The sequence below is a fragment of the Cryptomeria japonica genome, chromosome 6 (assembly GCF_030272615.1).
Source record: "Cryptomeria japonica chromosome 6, Sugi_1.0, whole genome shotgun sequence".
Lineage (NCBI taxonomy): Eukaryota > Viridiplantae > Streptophyta > Pinopsida > Cupressales > Cupressaceae > Cryptomeria > Cryptomeria japonica.
Window position 1 is genome coordinate 155812791 of NC_081410.1, and position 16177 is coordinate 155828967.

Below are 16177 nucleotides of genomic sequence, written 5' to 3' on the forward strand. Positions count from 1 at the left end.
ACAATAACAACAAATAGAATTATAGATGCTCATTTAATTTTCTTAAATAGAGGCTCACTCAATTATATAAGTCATTTATGAACCTTAATAAAAAAAAATCTACAGTTCATTGAATTGAACTCCCCTCATCCCTCACCCAAAGACTCTCCTAATTCTTCACCCATATACAAAGTTTATTGAGTTGACCTGGACTCTTCTAATTCTTCACCCATATACAAAGTTCATTGAGTTGAACTCCCCTCCAAACTCACCCATATAAAAAGTTCATTGAGTTGAACTGAACCCTCTTATAATTCTTCACCCATATATAAAGTTCACGAGTTGAACACCTTTCAAAACTCCCCTCATTCTCATCGGACTGAACTCTTTTATAATCCCCTATTATAATCCCCTAGAAACTCCCCTCATTCTAATTCTCATTCTCATTCTTCACCTATTCTCAATCTCATTCTTCATTCATCACCTATTCTCATTCTCATTCTTCACCTATATATCCACCTTTGACTGAACTCTCTTATAATCCTTCACCCATATATCAATGAACTTGCCAAGTTCATTGAGTTGAACTCCCCTCGTTGATCATATTGGTTGAGCTGAACTCCCCTCATTGATTCACCATGAATTTACTGGTAATTTCACTAGTTACAACAAGATAATTGGTAAACAGGGTAACATACTCTTCACCCTTGACTGGTTCGTAACATACTGCTCACAATATTTCATTAAAAGGCTCATCTAATCCTATATCAAATTTATGGCTCATCTAATCTTATATCAAATTTCTCTAATAGATAAGAGCTCACCTAATTTCACCTAACCCAAATAATTTCATTACCATTAATTTCATCTAAATCATCCCTTCAATTAACAAACTCAATGAAGAATATTAACACACTCATTGAATTCTTCATTGAAGCTCACCTAATTCCCCTCACCCAAATAATACCATTACCATGAGATTTATCTAATAAATCATCCCTTCTATTAACGAGTCTAACGAGTCAAGCCACTAATTTTTCACTTTAGGTAGTAAACAAAGGTATATAACATAGTACTCACCCAACTCTTCGTCCTTAATGGAAGCTTCTAATTTTGGATAAAAGTTAATCCATGGCCATAGAAAGTCACGTAACTCTTCATCCTAAGAGAAGCTTCTAATTTTGTATAGAAGTTAATCAATGGCCATAAAAAAGACCATCTAACTCTCCATCCTCAATGGATAAAATATCAATCAGAAGTCGTTAAAGGCCCCATTTAATCTTCTCTATCCATAGAGGTTTCTTCAATAATTATTAATACATAATAATTACCAAGGGCTATATCAATTTATTAATACATAATAATTACCAAGGGCTATATCAATTTAAGAATCATCCTTCACGCATACACAAAAGTTCAGAAATTTGTCTATCAAATTCTTTATCTATATCCCATTCTTTATTTGTAGAAAATTAAAGTTAATAACAATTGCTCAGCCTTAGTTCCTCTAGGGTTCATTTTGTTTTTTTTGGTTTCTTTAACTGCCTTCGGCTGTGTCTTTTTGTTTTTACTGTTGCTATGTTAGGGTCTTGTTTTTTGTTTTTACTGTTGCCCAGTGTCCAGTGTCCAGTGCCCTGGTGTATGTTAAAGGGTCTTGTTTTTTGTTTTTACTGTTGCCCAGTGTCCAGTGCCCCAGTGTATGTTAAAGAGTCAGTGCCCTAGTGCATACCATACTTAGCAATCAAAATGCACCCACCCATGCTCTGATTATTTGATTGCACCCATGCTTTGATTATTTACAATCAAATAATCAAATAATCAGAGAAGGGTCAGCGCTAGTTTTCTGGATTACAGATTCCACTGTGCAGGAAGAACGCTCAGTTTCCCGATGAAGAATTTTCGATTTCTGGACGGATCCGAGAGATTGCCTACATTTCTCATCCGAAAACTACACTGAAAATCTAATCTCTTCAATTATCACATCTCTGGAAATCTAATTATCCTTCATCCATATATACACAAGTTCACCGAATTCTTCCACCCGTATAATTAAATTGAGAGGAGTCGTGATTAAATTTTACAAGGCCCCTCGCAAGAAATTTTAAGCAGACTATCAGGATTCCATTCAATTTACAGTTTCTGATCCGAATGTCCACAAAGACCAATAAAAAAATAAACAATTTACTTCATATTCATTTTACAGTTTTTGATCCGGATGTCCACAAAGACAACACATTCATTTAACAGCTTTTGATCCGGGCGTCCACAAAGACCACTTAATTTTCATCAAATGTTACTGATAACTATCTACCTGCTAGTTTTGGACTTGCCCGATTTTTAATATTGTGTCGCTGTTACAATTGCTAAGATGATCTGGCGTATCAAAGAAACAGATGAAAAGTATCTCTTTTACTCTAGCATCCAGTAATTACGATCTAAAAATATCAACTATCAACTCTTAAATATGGTAGCCAAATGAGAACAAGTATAAATCCCCAATCATTCATTATCCAGAGCAACATTACAAAAGAAGCCATTAACAGAACATTCAACTTGTATAGGCCAATATAGAGCCGCAAGATCCAGATCAAAAACAGGACAAAGACTTTACACCGAACCTTAGAACCCATTTCGAAGCATCAAGCAAATCTCAAAGACCACCCACTAGAAACACAGATGCAAATATTTAAAACCTACAAACCAACTCATAGTAAAACAAACCCCAAACCCCAACATGACTTCTACGCTCATCTCCTCCAGCTGCCTTCAGACGCTCCGCCACCACCACCGTAACGCGATCCACCGCCGCCACCACCACCATAGCCACCGCTACCACCGCCATAACGGGAACCTCCACCAGAACCTCCACCACCATAACCACTGCCGCCGCCACCATAACCAGCACCGCCGCCGCCACGGCCGCCACCACCATATCCGCGTTCAGATCTTTCACGGCCGCCACCACCATAGCCACCACCACCACTGCGGTATCCACCGCTTCCACCACCGCCGCCGCCACGATAGCCTCCGCCGCCACCGCCACCGCCGCCAGTCCTGGATTGGGCCTGATTGACTGTAATATTCCTCCCATCTAGCTCTTTGCCGTTCATAGCCTCAATGGCGTCCATCATCGCCTGCTCATCACTGAAGGTCACGAAGCCGAATCCACGAGACCTTCCAGTTTCGCGGTCGCTTACGATCTGTAAAAATAAAACCCTAAATCATAAGAGACTGTAATCAAATCCTTCCGAGAAGCATAAATAACGGAAAATACAGTTGCAAACACCAGAACAAAAGAGCGAATAACCATCGAATACCTTCATGAACATAAATAACCGTAAATACTGTTACAAAACCTTAAATAAAATCTCAAACATTTAAACCTCCATTACCTTGGACTCCAGAACTTCGCCAAACGGGCTAAAAGCGTCGTGAAGGCTGCGGTCATCAGTGGCCCAGGCAAGCCCGCCCACAAAGCAACGGAACTCGATTTCAGCAGAAGCCATTTTCGGATAGAAACCCCCAAAAATTTCCTACCCCAAAAAATAAAAAAAAGAAATTATGCTGTCTGACCGAACAACGAACCCCGGAACCAGAGAACCAACAGAAAGACGGCAGAAGCCGTCAAAATAGCACAAGAAACCCTTCGGTCTACTCCATGGCCCTTATATAGGCCCTACTCTCCAAACCCTCAATTAACCCCACCTGCGACCTAATTCTAACCCCGGTCAACCTTAACCACAGGTTTTACACAACCATGAGCGGACTTGCCGGCGTCGATTCAGTGGATTATACCGCGGATTTTAAATTTATTTTCATCTCAGTTTTCCCGAAAGTCTTATATCCCATGGAAATCATCGAGGCCGTAGAGATATTCCCAACTTGTTGGAGTGCATCCTGGCCGTTGCGTTGTGTACGGCGGCGTCGTTATCTGCTTTCGATAAAGGGACCCACTCCCACGTGAAGCGCTATTATTAATGAATTATTAATGGGCCTGACTAATATTCCTTTGGGTCCTATTTTTATATGTGAGGGTCGATGACGTCATTCTGTCTCCATTCTTTTTTCTACACGGTGTTGATTATAAAAGTCGAATAGATTCAATCGGCCTTAAAGCGCGGGTCAATTTTATAAAAGATATTTTACAGCTTGATGGCGACATTGGGACCCCACAAGAGACTAGACGGTTTATGCTCTTGTTATTGTCCTATATATTAACGTTTAGGGGAGAGGGATCGGTCGTCGTGCGGGTTAATTTCGTCATCGAGGGGAAGAGCATCAGTAGGTGTGATAGTTCTAATAATCGGACCTTTTTTTGGCTAACTTTAAAGGAATTAAAAAAAGGGGTTTCGTCATCGAGGGGAAGAGCATCAGTAATCATTATAGTTCCAATAATCAGACATTCCTTGTGTATCCAACCTAATTACTAATTTTACAGGAATCAAAAAAATGATAACTATAAGTTCAAGTGAGTAGATTTCCACAGTCCATGAGACTATCTGAATGTGCTTCTGGATTTGATTGTGTGAGTTTTTTTAGCATCGATGTTTCGGATCACACTCCATGATCCATTTAGTTCTCCTTATGTTCCCTTATCATCCTGATGATGGATCATGGAGTGTGATCCAAAACATTGATGCCAAAAAAACTCACACAATCAAATCCAGAAGCACATTCAGATAACTAAAAGTTCATTAATAAATTTCACATGTACCAATAGCCACTCACTTTTTAGCTTTTTTGACCATAATTGACCCATTTGTGCACGAGCACATTTGTCCATAAGTATTGACAATTTTAAGTGCACAGATATTGGGGCATCTTTAAGTAGGTTTTGGGCGAGACTTTGAAATGTGTACTTTTTGATCTTTGCATGCATAATGGATCCCACAGCTTGCGTTGAACATTACTACCCAAAAGCGAAAACAATTGCTATAAGCAATTAAGTTGCATATGGAGACAACAACAAAAAATCGTCAATATCCGATGTACCATTTAGGATGTGTGGATGCACGAAGTTAACTATAATGGCTGCTAGTATTCTTCCCCTACCTCTTCTCCATATGGTTTATGCTCACAGAAAAAATATTCATGTCTAACTCTTCTCTACTCTAATGCTGAATTTTGGATACCCATTACAAATACCATTTAGATTGGGCCCCATTTCAAACAATGTCTTGAAAGTAGTATATTTTTGTGTTAAGTTACAATTTATTTTTAAAAAATGTATTTTCTTATACATTATTAATATAGTTGATCTTATTTTGGCTTTATTTACACTTATCTTTGTATGTTTATTTTATCATAAACTCGTATTTTTATGTCTTAAGTGTTGTTTGAAGATTTATGAGATATTGTCCTAGGTTAATCTTTTGGTAGGAGGTTCGACCCTGCACATTATGGAATTGACTCCAAATTCAAAGTTTTAAATTTTGAATCGTCAACTTCTTTCCTTTTCTACTAGATGATAAGAGTTGACTTGGAACATTGTTATGTGACTTTTCATTGTGTCTTAATATTTAAAGATAGTCATTTGTGCATTTAAACATAATCCAAGAGTCATCAAAGCATTGTTTAAAAAATCCTAAGCATTTACAAGAGGCATTCTAGGAATGTTTAGGTTTGAGGCATTAAAAAAATGCATCAAAATCTTTTTAAAGACCCGCATACTTGAACTATCATCTTTTTAGCCGCTCACTTTTTAGCTTTTTTGAACCATAATTAACTCATTTGTGCACGAGCACATTTGTCAATAAGTATTGACAATTTTAAGTGCACGGTTATTGGGGCATCTTTAAGTAGGTTTTGGGCGAGACATTGAAATGTGTACTTTTTGACCTTTGCATGCATAATGGATCCCACAGTGTGCGTTGTTACTGTAGGATTTGAGAAATACAAATCCACATAACCCAAAGAAACCTGCATGCAAGAAACCTGTCACAGAGAAAGAGAGAGAACGAATACAAGGGTTTTGGCTCTGACAAAGTGAAAAGATTTATTATAAGAGAAAAATGAATCAAGAATATAGAATAATACAAGAGATCAATCCTTATAAAGGAGATCAACACCAAAAGGAAAACCTAACCCTAAGGTGTGTGCATTTAATAATTAAATATTAATTATTAAATGACTAATATGTGCATAAAGGGAAATCTTAAGAGGAGAGTAAAGTTAATTAATTATTTTACTCTAACACCCCCCCTTAAGATGAGCTACAATGTAGCTACAAACAATGCAGAAGAAAGCAAAGGAACTACAATGCAAAAGAGGGTCCCGGCAACAAGGCCTGATCAGGTACCCTAATACAAGAAAATCTCTATAAAGCGGAGTAAAGGAGAAAACCCAGTGGGAAAAAACTCCTCTCCAAAAAGAGATATAGAAACATGTTGAAAAGAAAACCATGAAGGAAGGAAGGCCTCACTGAGACCCCCCAAGGACAACTTCCTTCACCCCAAGCATGGAGCGCAACTGAAGATAGCGCGGAGATGCCAAAGGTTTAGTGAAGATGTCTGCAACCTGCTCCTCTGTAGGTATGTACTCCAAGATGAGAGAACCATCCTGAATCAACTGCCTGATGAAGTGCATGTGGATTTCAATGTGCTTTGTCCGCTGATGCTCCACTGGGTTGCGAGAAATGTGAATGGCACTCTGATTGTCACACCAAAGAATAGTGGGACAATCTGGAGGAAACCCAAACTCTGTCATCAACTGCTGAAGCCATAAAACCTCCTGACTGGCTAACACTGATGCACGGTACTCAACCTTTGTAGATGATAATGCAATAGCAGACTGCTTCTTGCAAGACCATGTAATAGGACCAGAACCAAGGCAAAAAACGAAGCCAGAAGTAGACTTCCGATCATTGACATCACCAGCCCAATCGGAGTCAGTGAAGCCAATGATGTGAGGGGATCCTGAAGTGTAGTGAATGCCATAATGTGTGGTGCCCCGAATGTACCTCAAAATACGTTTGGTTGCTTGCCAATGGCTCTCATGAGGATCATGGGAGAACCGAGAGACAAGGCCAACCGCAAAGGAAAGATCAGGACGAGAATGTGTCAGGTACAACAAACTGCCAACCAACTACTTGTATAAAGTGGGGTCTACTGAAGGAGTAGAGCAAGTGGAAGACAAAACAACACCTGACTGAAATGGAGTGGGGGCAGACTTGCAATCAAGCATGCCAAATCGCTGAAGCATATCAAGAGCATACTTCTCCTGAAAGATGGAAATCCCATTCGAAGACTGAATAACCTGTAGACCCAGAAAGAAGTGCAAGAGACCAAGATCTGTCATCTCAAACTACTCCATCAAAGCTCTCTGAACACTCTGAATCATGGAGGATGAGCTACCTGTAAGGATGAGATCATCTACATATAGCACAAGAATCAAAAGATCACCCTCCTGACGCTGAATATACACAGTGTGATCGGAATGACAGCGTGTGAAGTGAGAGGAAAGCAGGAAATAGTCCATCTTCTCATACCAAGCCCTGGGGGCTTGTTTGAGACCATACAATGAACGACGAAGTCTGCAAACCAAAGAAGTGTCCTGCACAAATCCCTGAGGCTGCTCCATATAGATCTCCTCATGTAGGTCTCCATGCAAGAAGGCACTCTTCACATCCATCTGAAACACTGTCCATCCCTGTGAAGCTGCAAGTGAAAGTACCAGGCGGATAGAATTCATCTTGGCGACAGGAGAAAAGGTCTCAGAGTAGTCAATACCCTCGACCTGAGAAAACCCCTTCGCAACAAGACAGGCCTTATACTTATCAATAGAACCATCTGCATCATACTTGGTACGATACACCCACTTGCACCGAACCAACTTTCTTCCTTTAGGAAGAGGACAAAGATCCCAAGTATGATTCTTCATCAAAGAAGAATACTCCTCATCCATGGCCCTATCCCACTCAAGGTGTCCTGTCGCCTCTGAAAACTTTTGAGGATCATCTGAAATGGCATGACTCCAAAGACTGGAACCAGATGTCTGAGCACGAGTGCGACTAGTATCGGAAGGATCACCTGCCAAAGAACCAGCTGCCTCAACAGTATCACGGGCCCACCTCGGCAAAGATGGAGCAACTGGTGGTGGTGGAGATGGTGGATCATCATCTACATCATCCTCAAGAGACAAGTAATCCTCAAGAGATGAAGAGGGATGAGTAGGCAATGAGGGAGAAGTTGGGGATGGAGAATCCATCTGAGGATAACACTCATCAAACTGGACATCCTGCCAAAATAGGACCTCTTTGGAATCAGGATCAAACAACCTGTATGCCTTAACATCCTCACAGTAGCCAACAAATATGAGTGGTCGGCTCTTCCTCTCCATGGCGTTCCGCTGAGCATCAGGAATAAATGCCCAAGCCTCACTACCAAAAACTTGGAATGTAGAAACATCAGGCTTGACATGGGTCCAAGCCTCCTCAGGAGTCATATGTCGCAATGCCTTGTGGGGCATCCGATTCTGAATATAATTGGCACAATTGATTGCCTCAGCCCAAAATGAAGAACTCATAGCTCGAGACTGTATCATACAATTTGCCATCTCCCGTAAGGTTCTGTTCTTTCTCCCAGCAACACCATTCTGCTGAGGGGTGTAAGGAACTGTAAACTGATGCTGTAAACCATGCTCAGTGCAAAAATCTCTGAAAGCCTGATTTACATACTCCCCCCCATTATCTGTGCGTATCCTCCTGATAGAAAGTCCAGATTGCTTCTCCACAAATGTCTTAAAAATCCTAAAGGAGTCAAAGACATCAGACTTGTACTTAAGAAAGTACACCCATGTACGTCTAGAGAAGTCATCAATAAAAGTGAGCACATAACGGGCCCCTGAAAAGGAAGGAGTCGGAAAGGACATAAGATCACTGTGTACCAACTCTAGGGCTGCCCTGGCACGAGAGGCTCAACCCTTAAGAAAAGGATCTCAATGATGTTTGCCAAGAACACAACCACGACATACACCATCTGTACAAGAAATCTGTGGAAGCCCAATCACAAGTGCCTGTGTACTCATCTGCCGTAGACATCTGTAATTGACATGGCCAAAACGCTCATGCCAAAGCCTGCTCACTGAATCTGCATGTGTTATAAGAGAGGAACCAAAAGTGTCTGAACTCTCAAAGCCATCAAAACTGTATAAGTGAGATGCAGAATCCACACTCCCAATAGCCACAACCAAGTCAGGATCATGAAGATCTCGAATAACCACATCATGAGGTGAGAACTCAACTGTCTTACCAGAGCCAGAGTGACAAATCTGATAAACGGATAGAAGGTTTGTCGAAATGTCAGGAACCAAAAGCACATCCTGAAGACAACCACCATCTAATGAAACAGTACCAGAACCCTGAACGAAAAGTTGTGTTGAGTCACCAACTGCAATATGTCTAGTGCTTGTAGGGGCAAGAGCGGTGACCAAATCCTCTATGTGTGTCATATGGTGAGAGGCACCAGAATCTAGAATCCAAGTGGATGCGGAGGACAATGCTCGTGCAGAAAGAGCATGACCTTTCCCTGTGGGCTATGAAGGAGGCTGTGGTGCACTGATATTATGCTGTTGCATGGCTTCCTCCAAAGCCTCTAAACGTTTCCAACACTTGGAAACGGGATGTCCTTCCTTGCCACAAAAACTGCAAGGATCACCAGATTTCTTCTTAGTCTTGGAGGAAGACTCACCAGACTTTGAAGATTTGCCCTGTTTAGAATTGGACTGTGGTTTTGAATCAAACTTAGGTGGTGGCTTGGAGGGATGCTCACTAGCCTCTGAATCTTTCTTAGGCTTCGGTTTCTGCTTCTATTTTCCTTTGGAGGACTGGGCTACTAATGCTTGGTTCTATGAACCTAAAAGTGAATCCAACTGCTTAAGCTTAGCTTGCTCACGAGTCAAACGATCACAAAAGACCTCAAAAGAAGGCATGACATGTCGAACACCCAAGACATCCATGGTGGAATAGAAGGTCGAAGAGAAGATCTGAAATGGACCCCGAAGCTTAGAGAGGATCAGGAAAATGCACTCTGTATCAGTCTTAGTCTTACCACAACCCTGCAAGATAGATCTTTACTGTTTGAACTTCATCAAAAAGTCCTCAATAGAGGGAAACGAATCAGGTACCAAGGAAGTTAACTCTGCCTCAAGCTGAACTCGTTGACAGTGCCAAAAAGTCCTTCAAACTTGGTCCAAATGGCTCGAGGAGTGAGACAACCCTCAAGATGAAACTGGAGACTGTCGGAAATGTGTAAAGCCATCAATCCCATAGCCTAATCCATATTGTTCCTGTGCTGCATAACTTCAAAGGACGTGTCAACTGAGGCTGAATCTCATCCAAACAGGACCATAACCCTCGAGACTGGAGAAGAGTCATCATGCGACCCTTCCAAGTGTGGTAATTATGCGGTGTGAGAGAGTCAATAGGTTTGTCGGCCATCCTGTGAACTGTGCCTCAACTGCTCTGAATTTTTTAATTATTATTAAGTCGTCTTTCAGAACTAGATAGAAGATGCAGAAGGGGTTTGATTGTTTTGTATTGGTGTTTGTATATTCATTTTGTAATGTAAATAACAGAAAGCAAGAGAAAACACCCCCCCACAATGCAAAAAACTAATCCCCAGTACAAACTGAAAGCCAGAAAATGATAAAAAGCAGTAACGGGTTGAGACAAAATTTTGAGAACTTGAAGAATTTACTGATGAAATATACTGTAGATCTATAAAGAGCATAGAACCACCTTTCCGACGCCTATTCGCTTTCAAAAAATGGAGCAAAAATGAGCAAGTTATGCCCCTCGGAGTGCAAAAAGGCTCATCAGACTTTGACTGCGAAAAAATACAATCAAACTGGGTAAATTTGAAAAAATTATTGTACCATTAGAACGGGATCGGAGTCAGCTTTCCAACGCCTATTCGTTTTCAAAAAATGGAGATCGGACACCCAAGTTATGCCCGATTTTGTAAAAGAGCTCCAAAAAGACCCAGATGGGCCCTGCTAGCACTCAGGGGCTTAAAAAAAATGGGCCCCTGGTCCGCTGGGCGACCAGGAGCTAGAGCAGGGGGCCGATGGCGCGGTGGCGGCGTGGGGGCGGTGCTGTTGGTGTTGGCAGACAGCGGGCGACGCGCGGCGCGGCGGTGGCTGTTGGGCCGCGGCCGGTGGTTACCGCTGGTGGCGGCGGCCGCCGGGCAGCGCACCGGTGGCGCGCAGGTGTAATACTGGCTGCGCCCTTTGGGGTTTAAAAAATGTTGTTTTTTAAAAAAAATTTTAATTTTTTTTCACACCTCGAACTGCGTGCCATGGGGCCGTATGGCCTTGGGGCAAATTTTTTTTGCCTTCTAGAGCAACTGTGTCCAAATCGGACGAATTTTATATGAAAATAGGGGTTTTTGGGCGCTACGAGCTCAACGGTGAGGTCCGTTTGGGCTCAAAGTGCACCGAAAAAAAATACCCCCTATTCAAAAATAAAAAATAGAAGACAAACACAGATCTGATGCAACCAAAACCTAGATCTCAAAATCTTTCAAAAGTCTGAACAAGCTGCAGCAGATTTGGCTCTGATACCTTGTAGGATTTGAGAAATACAAATCCACAGAACCCAAAGAAACCTGTATGCAAGAAACCTGTCACAGAGAAAGAGAGAGAACGAATACAAGGGTTTTGGCTCTGACAAAGTGAAAAGATTTATTATCAGAGAAAAATGAATCAAGAATATAGAATAATACAAGAGATCAATCCTTATAAAGGAGATTAACACCAAAAGGCAAACCTAACCCTAAGGTGTGTGCATTTAATAATTAAATATTAATTATTAAATGAGTAATATGTGCATAAAGGGAAATCTTAAGAGGAGAGTAAAGTTAATTAATTACTTTACTCTAACAGTTACTACCCAAAAGTCAGAACAATAGCTATAAGCAGTTAAGTTGCATATGGAGACAACCAAAAAAAATCGTTGAAATCCGATGTACTATTTAGGATTTGTGGATTCACAAAGTTAGCTATAACTGCTACTTGTACGCTTCCCCTACCTCTTCTCCATATGGTTTATGCTCATAACAAAAGATATCCATGTCTAACTCTTCTCTACTCTAATGCTGGATTTTGGATACCCATGTCAAATACCATTTAAATTGGGTCCCATTTCAAACAATGTCCTGACAAGCAGTATATTTTTTGTGTTAAATTATGGCTTTTTTAAAAAATATGTAGCTTATTTATACTTTATTAATATATTTGATCTCATCTTGGTTTTATTTGCACTTATCTTTGTATATTTATTTTATCATAAACACATATTTTTGTGTCTTAAATGTTGTTTTAGGATTTATGATATATTATCCTAGGTTAATCTTTTGGTAGGAGGTTCGACCCTACACATTATGGAATTGACCCCAAATTCAAAGTTTTAAAATTTGAATTGTTAACTCCTTTCCTTTTCTACTAGAAGAGTTGACTTGAACATTTTTATCTGACTATTCATTGTGTCTTAATATTTAAAGATAGTCATTTGTGCATTTAAATATAATCTAAAAGTCATTGAAGCATTGTTTAAAAAATCCTAGGCATTTACAAGAAGCATTTTAAGAATGTTTAGGTTTGAAGCATTAAAAAAAATGCATCAAAATCTTTTTAAAGATCCGCATGCTTGAACTATCATCTTCAATATTCATTCATGATTATAAGACGAGTTATATCAAGAGGGTTCAAATAAGAGAACATGACCCATTCAATTTGGTGATCTCCTTGATATATTTGATCATATCTTAGTTTTGTTTATACTTATCTTTGTGCATTCATCTTATCATTAACTTATATGTTTAAGCATTAAATTGTCGTGACAAGATTTATTGTCCACTATCTCAAGTTAGTCTTTTGGTTTGGGGTTCAACCTTACAATTGTAGAATTGACATCAAATTCAAAGTTTTAAAGTTTAAATTGTTAGATCGCGGTCTCTTTTCTACTAAATGTTAAGAGTTAACTTAGAACATGTTTGTGTGACCATTTATTGTGTCCTGGTATTTAAATATATTCATTTGTACATTTAAACATAAGCCAATAATATTTAAGCATCATTCAAAAATTCTAAGCAACTACAAGGAGCATTCTAAGAATGTTTAGATTTGATGTGTTCAACAAAAAATATATGTATCAAAATCAATTAGAATGCCCGCATGCTTCAAGTGTCATCTTTGTGATCCATTCATGATTATTAAAATAGTCCAGTCAAGGGGGCCAACCTAAGAGAACATGACAATTGCAATTTGGTGATCTCCCCAAGGTATTTTTTAGTGTCACTATTTCTCACACATCAACAAAAAATGCAAATTGGGATGGACAAAGTTGCAAAGGTATGCAATCTATTAGATCAATCTTTTTTGTTATAGGTGAATCTACATATCAAAATAGTTACATGGAGTGCACGATAGATCCTATAGAGAACATATCTAACATACATAAAATTTTGTAACACTTACAATTCTCAAATGATAAGAAAACCAAGAATATATATTTTTTGTATCGAGAAGACCAAATTATACATGACATCAAATATTCTTCTGCATCATTGTTCCAAAAGCCAAGTATTCTAATCCTTCATTTTAATTCCAAGTATTTATTACACATTCTTCATTTTCAACTCTCTATTAATTAATCTAGGTTATTTTTTTATTTGTTGTTTGCAATTATTCAATTGGCCTAAATTTATGTAAGAATGGATTTATTCCATTACAATTTGGTGAATTTATCCAAAATTACACTACTCCAAGGTTTCACATTAGGGTTTATATGTTGATTTCATTTGTATGGAATGTTGGGTTTGTATGTTGATTTCATTTGTATAAAATGAAAGGTTGCTTCTTCTTGTCCTTGTAAGAATTAAACACAAGACACTAGCCACCTTTGACAATATTAGCATTTTTGTTGGCCCTTTGATAATACACAAATTTATTGTCATAAATGTCATGGCTACCAAACAAGTATATCCAAAACAATAGAAATAGAATCCAAAACCACTTCATTAAAAAAAATATAACTAACAACAAACATCACATTCTTTGATCCAACGCATTTCATAAAGTTTTAGGTGTTGATAAGTTTTAATACTATGCTTTCCATCTAAATATTGAGAATAAAGGTTACCTTAGGATCAAGAATTGAAAAGCACGTCAACATTAACATTCTTGACTCATATCTTAATACTAAGAAAATATGATTTCTTTTTTTCTTTCGTGTCATAACATTAAAATTAACCTTCTTTATAATGCAACAATTTTTAGATCCAATCTTTGAGTTAGAGCTTGCCTCATTGAAATTGAGTCTCTGAAACAATTTGACAGATCATCAAGAATCCTTATGCCTTTCACCTCTACTATGTTGGTCCCTGGTATCCATTTTGTTCCATTTTTGTTTCATGTGGTATTGTACCTGTAAAGCGGAAAATCGAACCCTATGTGTTCCCCCACTCCAAGGAGAGAGAAGGGAGGTCACTAGGATTGACGGTTTTCACTTAGGAGAGACTTTACATTCAAAAGAGGGGTTGAAACTCACAAGATCCAATCCCACACAATGCAAGATTGAATTCTAAATGAGTTTCAAGGGTTGAGACAACAAGGATACCCTCTTTTGTAAAGAATGTAGATAGAAGGATTGAACTAGGAGTGTATGTAAAAGTAAGAAAGATTCACTTGTAGACGGAGATAGGGACATGGGATGAAGCTGCGGACCTGAAATTAGCAGTAAAATGTCGAGATGATACTGTCCTGCAAGTTTGAGCGAAAGTTGATGGGACGATGGCGCCCGGAGTGCACACGGTCCTCCGAAAAATCCGCGAAACGAAGGGGGATCTATTCGTCTCTGCACAAGGATTCTAGATCTTCAATTATAGTCGCGTACCTGCAACCTACACATAGAAAAGAGAGGACGATTGGGGGGTTAGGGATTAGGGGTTTGCCTTCAGGTCAAACCCCGGTTTTGGAATTAACCAAGAAATGAGAATGTTGTAAATGTAAGTGTTTGTAATGTAATCAAGTATTGATACCTTGTTGTAAGAATGTTTGTATTATTACATGCGAAGGTGTAATGATGCTGTATGTTGTATGTTGTAGGTGATCTCCTCTTCAATGGTTGAATCCTTGTCTTGAATGCAACACCTAGCCTTGAATGGAGACCTAGAATGCTCAATTGCTTGAAGGAATGCTTGAATGCTTGAATGTTTGCCTATCGCTTCCGCCTCTTGCACATATATGTTTCTCTCCTTTATGGGAGGGGAAATGTAGTTTATATACTTGTCAATTAGGGTTAGAAGACTGATTTTTCCGACCTTAGGCCGACCTAGGAACATTATTTTCCAAATTGCAAACTTGAAGACCCGATGCCCAACAAGAGACCGGGCCCAAAATAGGGCCAGGGACCAGGGCGCAAGGCGCCATGGTCCTGAAGGACTAGGGCGCTAGGCGCCATGGTCCCACCTCCCGGGACAGCAAGGTGCAAGGAGGATCAGGCCAAGGTGCAGAAAGATGCAGTTTTTGATGTCGTAAACAGGTTTCGGGGTCTCCATTCAGGTTCAACATTGCACCGCCATCGTGAAGACCCAAATGCAGTCAAAATTGCAAGTGTCACAATTTTACGACGCTACATTTAGCCCCCACTTTAGCGGGAGTATAAGCGTACGCCCATACTTCCAGTAAAGTACAAGGAAACAACATTGAAAGACTTTCACCACGTCAAGGAGGCAAGATACACCAAGCCCCCAGTGGACTAAGGATCTTACGACTTCGATTGACAAAGTAAAAGGGAAGATCACGAGGGAGAACCATGACTGTCAGTAGTAAGGTTCCCTCACTATGAGTCATGCAAGAAAAATACCAAAAAATTTCAAGGCAAAGCTAAGTTCGCCAAGAAATTTTCAAGTATCCTGAAGAGATATGAACGGAGTGTATGCCCCCTACGTTAAAGCGATCGCACATGCCTCATCGGGGGTGATTGCTTTAAGGTAGTGATACACATAAGAAATGAGAAGGGAAAGGAGCATGTTATCACAAAGATTTAGCCCCCAAGTGTGAGATAAACCCAAGGATAATAGACACAAAACACAAAGCACGAGGTGACTTCACTTTCCTTGGGGTCAGTATGCTGTCTGATAATTCATGTATATCATATGTATGTATGCATATTTTTTCTTCATTCCCCAATCAAGGAAGG

General features: G+C 39.6%; 1 protein-coding gene across 1 annotated transcript; it reads right to left on the reverse strand.

Annotated features, from left to right (window-relative positions):
- Positions 1–2455: 2455 nt before the first annotated feature.
- LOC131035138 (glycine-rich RNA-binding protein GRP1A) lies at positions 2456–3916 on the reverse strand. Its single transcript, XM_057966778.2, has 2 exons — positions 3372–3916; positions 2456–3179 (listed from the first exon to the last, which is right to left on the reverse strand). The coding sequence occupies exons 1-2, from the start codon at positions 3483–3485 to the stop codon at positions 2727–2729; spliced, it is 567 nt and encodes a 188-aa protein (XP_057822761.1). The 5' UTR covers positions 3486–3916; the 3' UTR covers positions 2456–2726.
- Positions 3917–16177: the final 12261 nt, after the last annotated feature.